The 16,308-nt window shown below is 39.5% G+C and overlaps 1 protein-coding gene across 1 annotated transcript in view; it reads right to left on the reverse strand.

Moving 5' to 3' along the window:
• Positions 1-2,483: 2,483 nt before the first annotated feature.
• LOC118807263 (connector enhancer of kinase suppressor of ras 2-like) overlaps positions 2,484-16,308 on the reverse strand; it is a 124,155-nt gene continuing 110,330 nt past the window's right edge. The window contains exons 18-22 of the mRNA XM_036569226.1: positions 7,853-7,923; positions 7,639-7,739; positions 5,589-6,129; positions 3,819-4,018; positions 2,484-3,038 (exon numbers count right to left, since the gene is read on the reverse strand). Coding sequence (XP_036425119.1) covers positions 2,829-3,038; positions 3,819-4,018; positions 5,589-6,129; positions 7,639-7,739; positions 7,853-7,923 — 1,123 coding nt within the window. The 3' untranslated portion in view covers positions 2,484-2,828. The remainder of the gene's footprint in view (positions 3,039-3,818; positions 4,019-5,588; positions 6,130-7,638; positions 7,740-7,852; positions 7,924-16,308) is intronic.

Below are 16,308 nucleotides of genomic sequence, written 5' to 3' on the forward strand. Positions count from 1 at the left end.
AAATGAAAATGATTTTAAGTTCACAAGCCTAACCACAATAATTCACTCTGAAAACATGCCAAGTTTTATAGTGCAGTGAATTTATTTTATTGAATTCAAAGTTACAACTGAAGTTTACAATCTGGATTTCTGTTAATATATATTTGTATATATGAAACAAAAAGGCTACTTTAGGAAGAATAAATGTAATTTGCTTTTTTTAATATCCTCTCTTCATAATATAATGTACAGAATAACAGTTGGCTAGTAGTAATATCCTTGAAAAAGAGCAATATGTTCCTTTTTTAATGTCGCAGTGCAACTTACATCTTACACACCTGTGCAATGTACTATGAGGAGTACACTCCTTTAAAAACACACAGTGGAGTCCCATCTGACTGATCTTAGAAGATTGACCAATGAATAAATACAGTGCAAAAGAAAGGAATAACAGATCATCTAAACCAGTATCATACTAAAAAGTATTAAATACAAATGTATGTGGAACAGAGAAAGATGCAAATTTGTTGTCAAAGCAAGGCAATGCATTATTGTTTGGGAATGCTTGGTTCTTCTGTGAACTGTAAGCAGTTTTTAATATAAAAAACTGAAAAGAACTATGTGGTCTGCTTTACGGAGTATAATTATTTGTGCTAATGGCCAGTTAGTAATACAGTTCTCCCTTGGTGAGGGATGTTGTTGTTTAAAGGCTTGTAACGATGCAGTTACTTTGGCATCTCACAGTGAAAACACACTGTTTTAAAGCTACAGTCAGTATGTTTTTTCCCCCCACCTCTACCGCAATACAATGTGTCATAATAGTCATTGCGTTGTTCTTGACCGGTTAGAACTGTTTTTACTTTTATTGTAATATAAGAAAAAAGAAAAACATACTGATTGCAGCTGTAGTGACAAACAAAGTAAAGATATGAGTCCTTGGCCTACTCAGGTTATAATTTAAAAGAAGTAAATGAAAATGTACAATTCACATTGTGATGCTGCATGTGCTGCTACATCAGACCAAAGTCTGCAGTGTTTCCTAAACCAGTAAGATTCATAAAACAGTAAAACAAGGCCATGTGTACAGCAGAGTAGTTATGCCATTTACATTGTTGCAATGTATGTGGAGATATGTACATATTTTGGTTTTATTTCGCTCGGCTCCACCCACAGTCGTTGTAAACCCATGAACACTGCTTGGCGTCTGACAAATTATTCATTTAGTCTCCGTACCCGTCGTTTTGGCCAGTAAAACATCAGCTAGGATACTAGCACACATGCATTGTATCAATACTGGCGATTCTTCCTGAATTCAGTACTTAGCTAATGATAAAACTCCTATCTTTTGTGCTCTTTGTAAATAATCCAGTCCACAGGCAATAAGTAAAATCTATTTTCTCATAACCAGAATACAATTGTAAAATATTTTCCTTTATGGATCAGTCTCAAACACATGCTTTAAAAGGCTTTTGATCAAATCGTCATTCTCAATAATATAGTTATTAACTGGCAGCTGTCTTTTATATTGGCATCAGTTTTTTCTTGTTATTTTTGTGTGGCACTTTTTCAATAAGCTCAGTTTGACTGTTTGATAGGGGCTATTAGTATTTAACAATTCTAGCAAATACAATAACTCAGCTCAAATAGTATGTGAATCTATGGTATGTCCGATTTAGACTGATCTAGAAATATTTCTGAAAGACTGTAGACATCTTTCATTACATTTAGACCCCAAATTCTGTCTGTCCACCAAATTTCTAAGCTGTCAAGTTTGACCCTGTGATGCAGTGACCAAAAGTGCATTCTTTGTAGTGCATCTTTACACCTACACGTAATTTCATACCCTCCTAATGTGCTTGTATAGGCTCATATGTGTAACTGCAGCACAACATTTGACTGAAATGACAACCCATACCAAACAAACAAAGCAAATAAATGATATCAACTGGAACTCTCTATGAATTCCAGAGTCAATCAGTCTAATTCCAGAGTGGGATTTTCCATCTACACCTTTTAAGCAACAAGTAACCATTCAAGCAATGTACTGTAATTATGTATATATCTATTTTTTATATAGTTTTCTATGCTTTTCTACAAAAAAAAACTGTCTTAGGTGATTCTGTACACACAGAATCGAAAGATTGCATTCACAAGAATAGTTCACAGTTTAAAACAGTGGCTACTTCTAAGCAAACATGAAGGTCTGTATTTCTGTTGTAAGGTGTTGCCTCCATTTAGGTACACTTTCACCTTCATAGAATGAGTTCCAGTGAAAAGCCTGGAAAGACCAATGCTTAGATCACTCCTAATAATGCATGGTGTGATCGCAATCATCTTATCAGGTTTCTGATTTGCATTTCTAATAGTCATAATCAGCAGTAAGAATAGTATGAAGAGAATAGAGTTATCAGAGCATCATGGGTGCAAAGTTTAATATGAAAGTACAGTGTTGTGGTGGAAACGGTCCCCCTCTGTATTGCTACTACTATTCCTCCAGTAACACACTGCAACCCAACCAGAGATAGCAAAAGAAAGGCTAATCTAATCAAAAGTAATCAAAATTTGTAAAGTAGTAAAAAGAACTTTCTTCAGAACTTTCTAGCTTAGGTCATTCGACAGAAGGAAGAATGCTTTCTCTTCAGACATGCAGTAGGCACCCTGCAAGGGCTGCTGTCGCTCATCAGAGTATTTACATGGAGTCTGCTTGCCCTCTCGGCCGTATTTACACACGTTACAGTGGTTGGTTGGTCAGTTGGTTCGGCATCGTGGGAAGAAAGGAAGAATCGAAGAGGGATGGAGAAAAACTGAGGCAGCAGTGGAGTGCATCCAAACACCATTTGGACCTGGTCTCAGACGTGGGTCTCGATGAAGGAGTGTGTGTGCGTCATGAGAGGACCTGCTAGCGGGGAAAGATCAGCTGCCCCGTTGTTGCCTGAGCTAAACTCGCAAATGTCCAGGAAAAGCTCGTGGTGCCACTGTTTCCACTCACGAAACTTCTTCGAGGTGAGGCCAGGGTCCTCCAGCAGCTGATTGATAATGGCCAGCTCGTCCTCCTTTGCCTGAAGGAGAGCAGATATAAACATTAGCATGATATCTTTGCCAGCTTGCTTGTTATCCCACACCAGCATGAGCCATATTATTGCATATGTAAGAGTCAATAATTTGAGATGAATGAGAGTAATTTGAATTTGTTGATTTTAAAATCCTAATTGACTGTGAAGGCTAAATCTATGTCCAGAAAGCAGTGGAAAATCCTCTGGGCCTTTTAGGCCTTCAGAGAAACCCTAGTCATTTCTGTAAAATAAAAATACTGTCCGTAATTTTTAGTTTAATATATTCATCATGCTTGTTGTATTCAAATGTTGAAGGCATTGTCATAATACTCAAACAAAACAAAAGCGTTACATTTTTAAACACCCAATGGAAGCTTATCCAATCAGGATTTTGTTCTCAGTGGTATCTGGTTAAGACTGTAAGAGCTGGACTGAAGGCCTAACATTAACCACCAGTATAATTAAGAAGTGACACAGGAATCAATAAATCATGTTTTGATTTGCAATGAGTGGGTCCAAAAATTGTTCATGTAAATTATGGTTAACTTACTGCTAACATACTACTAGAATCCCTTGGAGAAGCTAGCAGTAATTAACATTTTTCCAGTTTTTTTTTGTTTGTAGATTTATGGGCCAAACTGGAGGCCTAGATCTAATAGTCACGACCACTCCTAGAAAGTATACCCTGGGGTTCTCGAGCTACTATATCAAATGACTCAAATATAAACTATATTGCATCATATGGCTAATTCAACAATATCAATGAATAAAGAACAACTGACCCACCTTTAGTGTGCTGTTGAGGATTCGGACATGGTGCAGTTTGTCATTAATGATGGGGTCATTGCAGCGCTTGAGGAAGGAACGACGGAACTCCTGCTTGGTGGTGGGTCGGAGGTCACCGATGGCAGAGAGGTTGGCCTGCTCTAGAGCACGATAGAGCTCCTCCAGTCCATCCACATCCTTTCCATCATACCTCTTGCTTGCTGGACACAAGAAACAGAGAGCAAATTGACCTACAGTGTTGTGTCAAGATTGTGAGCAACGCAGTTACAACAGCGCTCTTTACTCAGTAGTATTTCTCTGCTCCAGTCTTGGCAGACATTAACAAACCTGCTTCAAATCACCAGCTAATTATAAAGACATTCATAACCCATAACAGACGCAACATGTTAATGGGACACAAGGACAGTGAAACTGAAGTTCTTCACCTTTTCTTATTAAATAGTTATTCAGCACATTTAAAATGTGATGGCACACGTTTTTACTCCTTTGGTATCAGGTAAAACAGCCATGCTGAAATGCTTTTGATGTCTTGAAGCAGAGTTTTCAGTTAATTCATCTCCCTAGCCATTAATGAGTTGAACCAGATGAATATAATGTAAATATAAAGAAGTTCAGAAATAGTTGACTATTTTTTCCCACTGGGCAGTAAAGTATTCCAACAACTCCATGATCATACATTTTGTCATCATTTCCACTGCCAAGTGAACCTTAGCAAACCCCATACCATACCTGTGCTAAATTTGTTTACCATTCTTTTTGGGATACCAAGCGTGCTGAGCCAGATCATAAGAGGGGAGCTAGAAGTATTTTCCCACAGAATTGTCACGAGGAGTCACTGGAGTCAGATGATTGCCATAAAAAACAAACAAACAAAAAAACACTAGGCTATGTCTGTCTGTGATTCTTGACATAAAACTAAATGCAGGAAAACTGAACTTGAAGCTCCTCTCCATTGTTGCTACTGTTAACACCGGATTTGCATGAGAAAATTATGGAACCACACAAACTAAAGAGAACTGCAAGTACTTTTATGGTTCACTGTGAGATGGGAAATGCAAACAGGTACTTAACAAGGGTACAGATAGTTCTGGGCTCAGATTTAACCGTTCCATGCTATGCTGTACCATACTGCCTGGTGAAAAAATATATTATGACAGTGGTTCTCAAGTTTTTGATTCTTTTTACTTCAATGACATGAGTGATGAAAGGGTTGATAATGAATCATGTCATCTTGGTTAAGGAAAATACTAAGCTATAGTCGCCCAGGACTGGAATTGACAACTCTATGACTGCTTAGCAAGGAATAGTTAGGTGAATAAAATTTGCATGATGATAAGCCAAATATAAACTATTTTATGTCAGGTGTCTGAAGTTTGCTTCTTTTGTTTTGTACTGTAGATATAAGACTAATGTACCCAAAAAGTATTACAAGTTTATACTTCACTATTTAGCCCAAACTGCACCTCTAAATCTTTATATATTTGCATCAACGTCAAAACCTCAAATAGACTTTTAGTTGTTTCTAACACTGTATGGTACGCTGTTATCTACAAAATAGACAGAAGAATAGCTAAAACAGCAGAAGCCACCATCTTAAAGCTTAAACTTTTGTCAGTTTTTAGTACAAAACAGTACACCATTTATTTTAACTTTGGACACCAAACATGTTTTGGCTAATTTTTGTCCAAAACACATTTGATAGGAGCAAGGAGAAAGATCTGTAAACTTCTTTTTTTTGCCAGGTTTTAGACTGTGTGCTTTAGTTCTCACCTTCTTCACTGTCATCACCACACCTAGCAGGCAGCACCTCCTCGTCTTCACTCTTCTCCTCTCCGTGACCCTGCAGCAAGCTCCTGGCCCTCACCTCTCGGTTGCGTGGCAGGCTCTGACTACGCTGCTTGTGGGCCCTGCGATGCAGCTGGTGTCCCCTGTCCTCACTGCCCACCAGTGGAAAAGGCCCATCACGGTCCACGTGATGCCTCCGCACGGGCAGAGTGGCCTGTCGCCTGTGCTCAGGGGACAGGGGCATGCGCCCTCCAGCTCCAGGCCCGCCATCATAGCCATGCTCACCCTCTGGTGGTACAGTCTGCAGGAAGTGCAGGCCAGAGCTGGTCAATGGCGTCTCGATCAGGTCCTGCCAGGAGCGGCGCTCTCGGTGGCTGGAGCGGCAGCCTGACGAATGAGTGCTGCTGGAGCCCCCACCTCCGCCGTCCCCGCCCCGGGAGTCCTCAGCTGAGGAGTGGGAGTAGGTGGACTCGCTGGAGAAGTGGCGTCCGTGCTTGGGCTCAGGGAAGGGGCTAGATGAGTTGACCTGTGGAAGAAGAGGGGAGGGAGTGGAGCGCATCAGGTTCACAGAGCTCTGTGAGCGTGGCAGCGGAGCGGCCAGTGGCTCGGAGCAGTGCAGCTTGTGAACCTGAGGACAGGTAGGAAGCCACGATGGGGCAGGACAGGAGAAGAGTGTAGGAAGGAAAGGCAAGATAAAGTGTGCAGAATATTTAAGGGGAGTGGGGAGAAGGGCAGAAGAGTGGCATCACATGAAAAATGAGTATGTAGAACAGGGCTGTCAAACTCAGTTCCTAGAGGGCTCACACCCCTGCAGAGATTATGATTTGCCCTTTGCTAACACTCTGAATTCAACTCATGAGCTGTGTTCCTAAAGGCTGCAGTCCAGGTGGACTGTGTCTCTAGACCGCTATGTCATCAAAGGCTATTCCAGTCAGAAAGATCCTTTGAACACAGCTGAGAAATGCAGCCTACATTCTGACAATTTTTGGGGACTACTGTAGTACCCTTAATGGTCTTCTGTGACCCAGAAGTTCAAGAGAAATGCCAGCAGAATAAACAAACTACTGCACGTTGTTCAAAAAGGCCAGTAAAATGTTTAGTAAAATATACAGAATACCATTTCTTTAGTGGTGGCAAAATAGTCTCCTAAGAAAAACTAGATTTACCACTGCATTACCATCAACACTGCATATAAAAAACACTGGTTCACCGGTCATTCTGAAAAGTAAAAAAGGCTCTATTATTTGTGTGGTAGACATCGCAATTCCTGGTTCCATTCAACACCACTGTAAAAATACTTGAGTCCTTTTCTCTACCATAGACTGAACCACACATTGAACTACACATTGTTTAATAAGGCCAGTAAAATGTATAATAACACATGCTATTTCTTTAGTTTCAGAGTATCTTAAATTGAATACAGGGTATGAAATTGACTTGTGATAGCAGAAAATTGAAAAAAAAAAACAAAACAAAAAAAAAACAAATTCCGTCCAATTCTATCACAAATCTACACTAAAAGAATCATTGTCACTTGTAGCACGCCACAATGTTAAAACAATGTAAAAACAATGTAAATTAGGTCATGTGATACCAGTAGACATATGCACGATAACATTAGAATGAGTAGCTAGCTAAGTATATGTAAAACATTTTTTTAGGTAGAGTTTATTCCACACACTCAACTCCATCATCCTATATCAATGCAGAGTCTGTTTGAAGTACAAAAAGGACTTGGCACCATCTTGTGGCTGAATGTGTCACTGCAGTTGGTAATCCTCAAGACGGATACTGTACTGTACAAGTAACTTGAGCTAATTAATAGCAGCTGCAGTTTGAAGCTCTTGGCCTGACTCTGATGTTTTATTCAAGCTTAGAATCTCACTCCCCAAGGAGATGGAGATTGTTGGCTATTTTAATGAAATATTCCACTGAACTTGGACTCAGCAGAGAATTATCAGTTCTAGAGGGAAAATGAGCTCACGAGCGTGCCCCTGTGTTTTGGAAATGGCAAATTTGTTTTTGTGCAACATACCGAGGGTGTCCGATGGTAGGTGTCACATAGTGAAGAAGGTACTTCCTGCTTTAGAGTCATGGAGCCATCTATATCATCCTGATCACTTTCACTCCAGTAATCTGAAAGAGAAAGCAGATTTAAAAAGCTCCTCTCACTTGCACTCACAAAGAGTGAGCTAGAAACTAGAACAGCACTGTGTGTCAAGGGCACGAACATCTAATTCTGGCCTTACCCTCATCCGGCCGTGGCACTTTGTCATCAGGTGTGTAACCAATAGCTGCCAGCCCCAGCCTATTCATCCATCTGAAAAGGGACAGGAGAGGTGAGCTTACAATATATCCCACTACTCCTCACAAACGAAGGCTCAGATATTTAAGGCTGTGCATTTAGTTTGAGATGAGTTATGACCATGTTTGCCATGTTTTAGAACTGATTTTGGCACCAAAATTGATCGGATTAGGACTTTTCTTTAGCTCCATATTTCATATTGTTTTCTACTCCTACAATGAAATAATACACAGCATTTGAAAACAGGCCACACAAAACTGGTGAAAAGTTTTGGCATTTTATGGGGTTTAATTTGAATATATTTTTTTTTCTGATTGGTTAGACCCTTGTCTATCCATCTGTGTCTTGGCCTGTTTCTTCCATGAGCCTGATGTGCTTTGCAGGAGGATAAGTGTTATAGGAATCAAACAGGTACTAGAGAAAAGCAAGCAAAATCAATTTTTTTTGCGTTCTTATATCAAACATACTGCAACAAAGCTCATCTGGAAGCGAACTGAGAACGACCTCTTTAGAAGGCCCTGGTCTGCTTATTTTGTAGGCATTAAAGGTTAAAATGTAACTACCTCACTTTACCCTAAAACCTAAACCTAATTCTAGACCAGGGGTGCTCAATCTCGATCCTGGAGATATACCACCCTGAAGAATCCAGGTCCAAGAGGTCCAACTCACCTGGCTCTAATATTCAGATCCCTCTGCAGGCCTTTATTAATTGGATCAGGTGTGTTAGATTAGAGTTGGAGCCAAACTCCCTGTTCTAGACCTAATCATAATCCTAACACTGTTGACAAACAACAGTTTCAACAGATGTAACAATTAAAACATAAGGAGATAATCTATAGAGGTCTCTCAAAGTAGTGTGTGCCCATGTTGTGATATCCTAAGAAACTGTAATATGATATTTGTGATTCATTACTTTAGAATGCCAAATATGCATCCAAAAAAAAAAACCTAATGAAGTTTGCACTTTGTTCACTACATTCATTTTAATCAAGCAAAACAGAACTGTAAAAATGACAATGCAACACAACATTTAAAAAAAAAATACACCTGCAATCTACAACCCCATTTCCAAAAAAGTTGGGACACTGTGCAAAATGTAAATAAAAACAAAATGCAATGATGTGCAAATCATTTAAATCCAATATTCCATTAAAAATAGCACAAAGACAACATATCAAATATTAAAACTGAGAAATTGTATTGTTTTTTACAAAAATATATGCCCATTTTGAATTTGATGCCAACAACACGTTCCAAAAAAGTTGGGACGGGGGCATGTTTATCACTGTGTTATATCACCTCTTCTTTTAACAACCCTCTGTAAGCGTTTGGGAACTGAGGAGACCAATTGCTGTAGTTTTGAAAGTGAAATGTTTTCCCATTTTTGGTTAACATAAGATTTCAGCTGCTTAACAATTTGGGGTCTCCTTTGTTGTATTTTTCATTTCATAATGCGCCAAATGTTTTCAGTGGGTGACAGGTCTGGACTGCAGGCAAGCCAGTTTAGTGCCTGGACTCTTTTAGTACAGAACCATGCTGTTGTAATACATGCAGAATGTGGTTTGACTTCCCCTGAAAAAGACGTTGTCTGGATGGCAGCATATGTTGCCAAAACATGTATATATCGTTCAGCATTAATGGTGCCTTCACAGGTGTGCCAGTCACCCATGCCATGTGCACTAATGCACCTCTATACCATCATGAATACTGGCTTTTGTACTGTGCACTGATAACAAGCCGAGTGGTCTTTAGCCCAGAGGACACAGTGTCCATGATTTCCAAAAAGAATTTCAAATGTTGATTTGTCGGACCACAGGACACTTTTCCACTTCCAATCAGTCCATTTTACCCCGGGGAAGGTGGCAGCATTCCTGGATCCTGTTTATATATGCTTTCTTCTTTGCATTTAATTAGTTTGAGTTTTAATTAGCATTTGTGGATGCACCGCTGCACCGTTTTCATAGACAGTGTTTTTCAGAAGTGTTTCTGAGCCCATGCAGTGATTTCCACTACAGAATCATGTCTGTTTTTAATGCAGTGCCACCTAAGGGCGCAAAGATCACGGCCAGCAAATGCTGGTTTTTGGTCTTGTCCCTTGCATACAGAGATTTCTCCAGATTCTCTGAATCTTTAATGTTATTATGTACAGTAGATGATGAAAAGCAAAAGTTCTTTGCTATTTTATATGAGAAATGTTATTCTTGAATTGTTGCACTATTTGATTGTGCGGTCTTTCACAGAGTAGTGAACCCCTCCTTATCTTTACTTTTGAATATTTGATTTTACTTAATCATGTTATTGACCTGTTGCCAATTAACCAGCATGTGTTTTTTGAGCATTATACAAATTTGCCTTTTATTGCTTCATCCCAACTTTTTTGGAATATGTTCCTGGCATCAAATTCAAAATGGGCACACATTTTTCAAAAAACAATAAAATTGCTCAGTTTCAACATTTGATATGTTGTCTTTGAAGCATTTTAATGAAATATAGGGTTTAAATTATTTGCACAATATTGCATTTTGTTTTTACCTACATTTTGCACAGCGTCCCAACTTTTTTGGTAATGGGGTTGTAACAGCAGATGCTCTTATTCAAAGTGTTTTACGTTGGTACATGGTCTTATCCACCATGCTACTGATACCTGCGTACATTTTTTTCAGTACAATTTATTGATTGCAATCCATTTATTTTGTTTTCTTCCACCCCTTAAATAACATTGCTTCAGTCACTCTGTTCCCTTAGCATCACTTGTGTTTGTCCTTTTTTCCCCATCGTACTATTGTGGTATAGCCTATGCAGAACAGTATTGCAGTTCAGTAAACAATAACAATAAAACGGTAACATTTTGTCGTAACAAAACTAACAGCCAGAACATGGGCTCTGTCCACCTTATGTAAATCTGAAAAGTGTATTTCAGCTGGAAGCAGCTCAATGTTTTTTGCATTTGTGTGGCGAGAGATCTTTTTTAAAAAATTGTGAAACTTTAAGTGGCATTTCTGCTCCCCCTCCCCAATCCTCCATTACCTCTACTGTTTGTGAATAAATGATCACTATCAGAGCCCTCTCTTCCAAACAGAGGATGGGGGAACGGCGTATCACTTCTTTTGCATGAATTGATAATCAGCATCTATTTTTTATATGTCTCTCTGCGAACTGGGGCCAGCCATAGATTGGCAGCGTGGCTTGATGTCGAGTCGTGGAAAAGGGTAAAATGGAGGCTGGGTGACTGGGAGGGGGAGTGGGGGGCAAATACAGAACTAAATCATTTATACACCACCATTTGAGCTGACATCTGTCTAAATTTAGCCCCCTGTCCTGCCTTACGTTCTTGTATTAGCAGCATGGAAAAGTTATTTGACTGTCATACTGAGTTTTCCTGCCATGTCTCAAGGAAAAGACCAAATCCACCAGACTGAAATGAGAGCAGATGTGGGACAAATGAGTTCACACGTTGATCACTGAGGTCTCAGGAGAACACAGTAATGAGGACATGGCCAAGAATAGAGCCATGCGGGCCATCTTGCCGGATATCCTGTCGGCCAACCCAAAGTAAAGTGATGTTGTGTTGCAGATATGTGCGTCACAAATGCTGTGACAATCATCATGCGTCACACATAACCTCATCCTGATTAAGGAGATGGCTGAAGGTCATTTAAATATATCAACAGGTTCAGCATGTACAAAGTAACTGCCTCATCCATGTTTGAGGCCATTACCGATAGACGGATTTGTCAATTTCTTTTAAAGCAGAGGACCAAGAGACATCTTACGAATTCTACACAGGATGACCTGGACAATGATGGAAGTAGTAACATATGGAAAGAAATCAGTACTTGTATTCCAAATATGCCACAAACACATCGGTGTTTGTATAGACAAGATGGTGCAGTTGGTATTACGGTCATTAAAGAAAACAGATGCATTTTTGACCAATCACAGCAACCACACCACAGTTTTTGGAATTGACACATTTACTTATTTATTTATAAAAAGCACCTTATGCTCATCACCGTATACATCATGCTAAAATGTTATATGTTCATACAACACACCACATATACATATATAGGTGTAAATCCAAAGGACACACACCATTGACATCCTAATTTTGACTGTTACTATACACTGTGCACTATGCTTTTGTGTCCTCCATGCACACGTTTCAGTGTCACATGCAGGGCTCAGAATACTGGATAATAAATCAATCTGTTCGCTCTGAGCAAAGGCAATATTTTAACATTTCCATTCTTGTGTTCTAACCCCAACAGAACATTCTTAAACCACAAAATGAAGAACCACCTAATTCCCTTACTTTTACATGGATTGTATGTAGACCTTATAGTGCGGCAAAAAAGTATTTAGTCAGCCACTGATTGTGCAAGTTCTCCTACTTAGAAAGATGAGAGAGGTCTGTAATTTTCATCATAGGTACACTTCAACTATGAGAGACAAAATGAGAAAAAAAAAAATCCAGGAAATCTCTTTGTAGGATTTTTAAAGAATTTATTTGTAAATTATGGTGGAAAATAAGTATTTGGTCAATAACAAAAGTTCAACTCAAAACTTTGTAACATAACCTTTGTTGGCAATGACAGAGGTCAAACGTTTCCTGTAAGTCCTCACCAGGTTTGCACACACTGTAGCTGGTATTTTGACCCATTCCTCCGTGCAGATCTCCTCTAGAGCAGTGATGTTTTGGGGCTGTCGCTGGGCAACACGGACTTTCAACTCCCTCCACAAATTTTCTATGGGGTTGAGGTCTGGAGACTGGCTAGGCCACTCCAGGACCTTGAAATGCTTTTTATGGAGCCACTCCTTCGTTGCCCGAGCGGTGTGTTTGGGATCATTGTCATGCTGATAGACCCAGCCACGTTCCATCTTCAATGCTCTCACTGAAGGTTTTGGCTTAAAATCTCACGATACATGGCCCGTTCATTCTTCCCTTAACACGGATCAGTCGTCCTGTCCCCTTTGCAGAAAAACAGCCCCAAAGCATGATCTTTCCACCCCTATGCTTCACAGTAGGTATGGTGTTCTTGGGATGCAACTCAGCATTCTTCTTCCTCCAAACACGACGAGTTGAGTTTTTACCAAAAAGTTCTATTTTGGTTTCATCTGAACACATGATATTCTCCCAATCCTCTTCTGGATCATCCATATGCTCTCTGGCAAACTTCAGACGGGCCTGGACATGTACTGGCTTAAGCAGGGGGACATGCCTGGCACTGCAGGATTTGAGTCCCTCTCGGCGTAGTGTGTTACTGATGGTAGCCTTTGTTACTTTGGTCCCAGCTCTCTGCAGGTCATTCATCAGGTCCCTCCGTGTAGTTCTAGGATTTTTGCTCACCGTTCTCATGATCATTTTGACCCCACGGGATGAGATCTTGCGTGGGGCCCCAGATCGAGGGAGATTATCAATGGTCTTGTATGTCTTCCATTTTCTTACAATTGCTCCCACAGTTGATTTATTCACACCAACCTGCTTGCCTATTGTAGATTAACTCTTCCCAGCCTGGTGCAGGTCTACAATTTTCTTTCTGGTGTCCTTCGACAGCTCTTTGGTCTTGGCCATGAGTCTTTTATACAGATAACGAGGTCAAACAGGTGCCATTAATACAGGTAACGAGTGGAGGACAGAAGAGCTTCTTAAAGAAGAGGTTACAGGTCTGTGAGAGCCAGAAATCTTGCTTGTTTGTGGGTGACCAAATACTTATTTTCCACCATAATTTACAAATAAATTCTTTAAAAATCCTACAAAGAGATTTCCTGGATTTTTTTTTCTCATTTTGTCTCTCACAGTTGAAGTGTACCTACGATGAAAATTACAGACCTCTCTCATCTTTCTAAGTAGGAGAACTTGCACAATCAGTGGCTGACTAAATACTTTTTTGCCCCACTGTATTTAATTAAATTTTATACTCTGAAAGCTCAGCCTGGGAGTAAGGAAATGTGTGCACATACATAGGCCATGGAATTTTACTTTTTACTGCAAAATAGCCCATAATAATTTACCAAAAGTTATAATGATCAAAATAAGTCCAAATGCAGTGTTGCACAGTCAGTAGAGTGAGCAAATTCTCAATGGCACAGACATGCTAGATGTCTAAATGGTTCCTCGTAACATGATGGAATACAAACAGAATCATGTGAGAGTATGCAGAAGAGCACAGAGAACATTCAGAGCTGTTGTCTACTTATAGATCGTGTTTACCTAATGAATCTATAGCCTAAGCGCAAAAATACCACACACATGCCATTTAAATCTGGTAAAATGATACACTGAATGAAATCACGCAAGACTGGATGTTAATCGTTTGGGACATTTAGGAGTTTGGAGGTAAGACATACAGCTGTATGCAAAAGTTGGTGCACCCCTGGCGAAATCACATATTTTGTTGATTTTTAAAGTGAAAAGAGTAAACAAAAGTAAACAATCTCAGCAGCAAACTATTTTTAAAATAAATAATTAAATAAGTAATTAAATAAATAATTCATGCATGTGCAAAGATTTGGACACCCTACTCATTCAGTACTTAGTAATGCCCCCTTCCAAAGACATCACAGGTTGTAAAAGCTATTTGTAGCCAGCTTCTTTCTATTCTTGTTTTAGGATTTTTCACCCACTCTTATTCGCAGAACACCTCTAGTTCTGTACAATAACTTGGCTCTTCAAACTTTGTGCTAACATTCAACAACCATGGTCTCCTCTAAGCAGCTGGCTGAGGGAAATGAAGCTAATTACGCCTACAAACCAAGGGAAGGCTATAAAAAGATAGTGTTTCCAGCTCACAATTTTAATTTTTACTTTTGTCCATTTCACTGTTTAAATGTCTTTAAGAAACAACAGTTAAGTGGAACTGTGGAAGTCAAGGCAAGACCAAGAAGATGAAGAGAGCTGTCAGACAGAATTGCTTGTATGCTGGCGAAACCAGCAAATCAAAACCCTCCTATGACAGCAAAGAATCTGCAGGAAGGCTTAGCTGACACATGAGCAGCACTGCTTGCACAAACATGATCTGCATGGAAGAGTCATCAGAAGGCAACCTTTCTTCCCACCTCATCAGAAAAGTCAATGTCTGAAGTATGCAAAACACCATCTAGACTGCCAGAATCATTTTGGAAATAAGTGCTGTGGACTGATGAAGTAAAAATGCAACTCTTTGGCCACAGTGACAAAAGGCTTGTTTGGGGGGAAAAGGAGTAGCATAATACCTTGCCAACTGTTAAGTATGGGGTGGATCTATTATGCTTTGAGGTTATTTGGCAGCCAGTGGCACAGACAACACTGCACAGGTAGATGGAAGAATGGATTCCACTAAATATAAGCAAATTTTGGAAGTATATGTGACACAGTCACTCACGAAACTGAAGCTAAAAAGAGGCTGGCTTCTACAAGAGGACAATGACCCAAAACATATCTCAATATCCACCATGAAAGCAAGCTGAAACTTTTTAAATGCCCTCACTGTCCCCTGCCTTGAGCATCATTAAACATCTATGGGTGCATCTTAAACATGCTGTGGGAGATTACCCAAAACCTAGAAGTGTTCTACAAAGAAGAGTTGGTGAACATTCCTAAAACAAGAAGAGAAAGGCTGTAATATCTGTCAAAGGGGATGATACTACGTACTGAATTAGAAGGGTGTCCAAACTTTTGCACATGATATCAAACAAAAAATAACTGTGCATTAATGTTTGCAGAAAAAGTTGTGGAAGTTGTGTTTACTTCTTTTGACTTCAAAAGCAAACAAAATGTGTATTTTTGCCAAGAGTTCACAAGCTTTTGTAAACAACTGTAAATAACATGGTAGTAAAATTATGTTATTAACTGGTAAATTAATGTTTTATTTTCCAGAACAGTGAAACATGATTACATTTTCAGTTGCGTTTTTTGTTTCTAGTTTCTGGTTTTTGTTTTTGTTACTCCAACTAGTTTGGAGCCCTGGTCACATGTGAGCCCTCTAACAGTTGAGTATATCCTATTCACTCAATTCAGATATGTAGGAGGTAAAGTGCTATGTGTAAACAACAGCGCATAATATCAGCAGCCGATTCATTGTAACAAGCTGTCATATGGTGGGTCACTGAACTGTGCAGTTGGGCTGCCTGGACCATTAGATGCCTCAGCAACAAAATCTGTTCTGGGTGCATGGAGGGAGAAAGCAGCTAACAAAATGCACTCTATGCAAGTTCAATCTTTCATACCTTTGGCAGCAAAGAAAGAGAAACAGGCATAACTTATTCATGTAAAGAGTTTAAGAGATAAGGCCTGGGAAGAAAACAGTTCTACGTGGGCATGCATGTGTGATCAGTGTCCAGGAACATAAAACATTAGCATCCTAATGTTATTATCCTCAGCCATCTATAATGTTTAGGCTAGAATCACCTTTTAAAAGC

The sequence above is a fragment of the Colossoma macropomum genome, unplaced genomic scaffold, assembly GCF_904425465.1.
Source record: "Colossoma macropomum unplaced genomic scaffold, Colossoma_macropomum, whole genome shotgun sequence".
Lineage (NCBI taxonomy): Eukaryota > Metazoa > Chordata > Actinopteri > Characiformes > Serrasalmidae > Colossoma > Colossoma macropomum.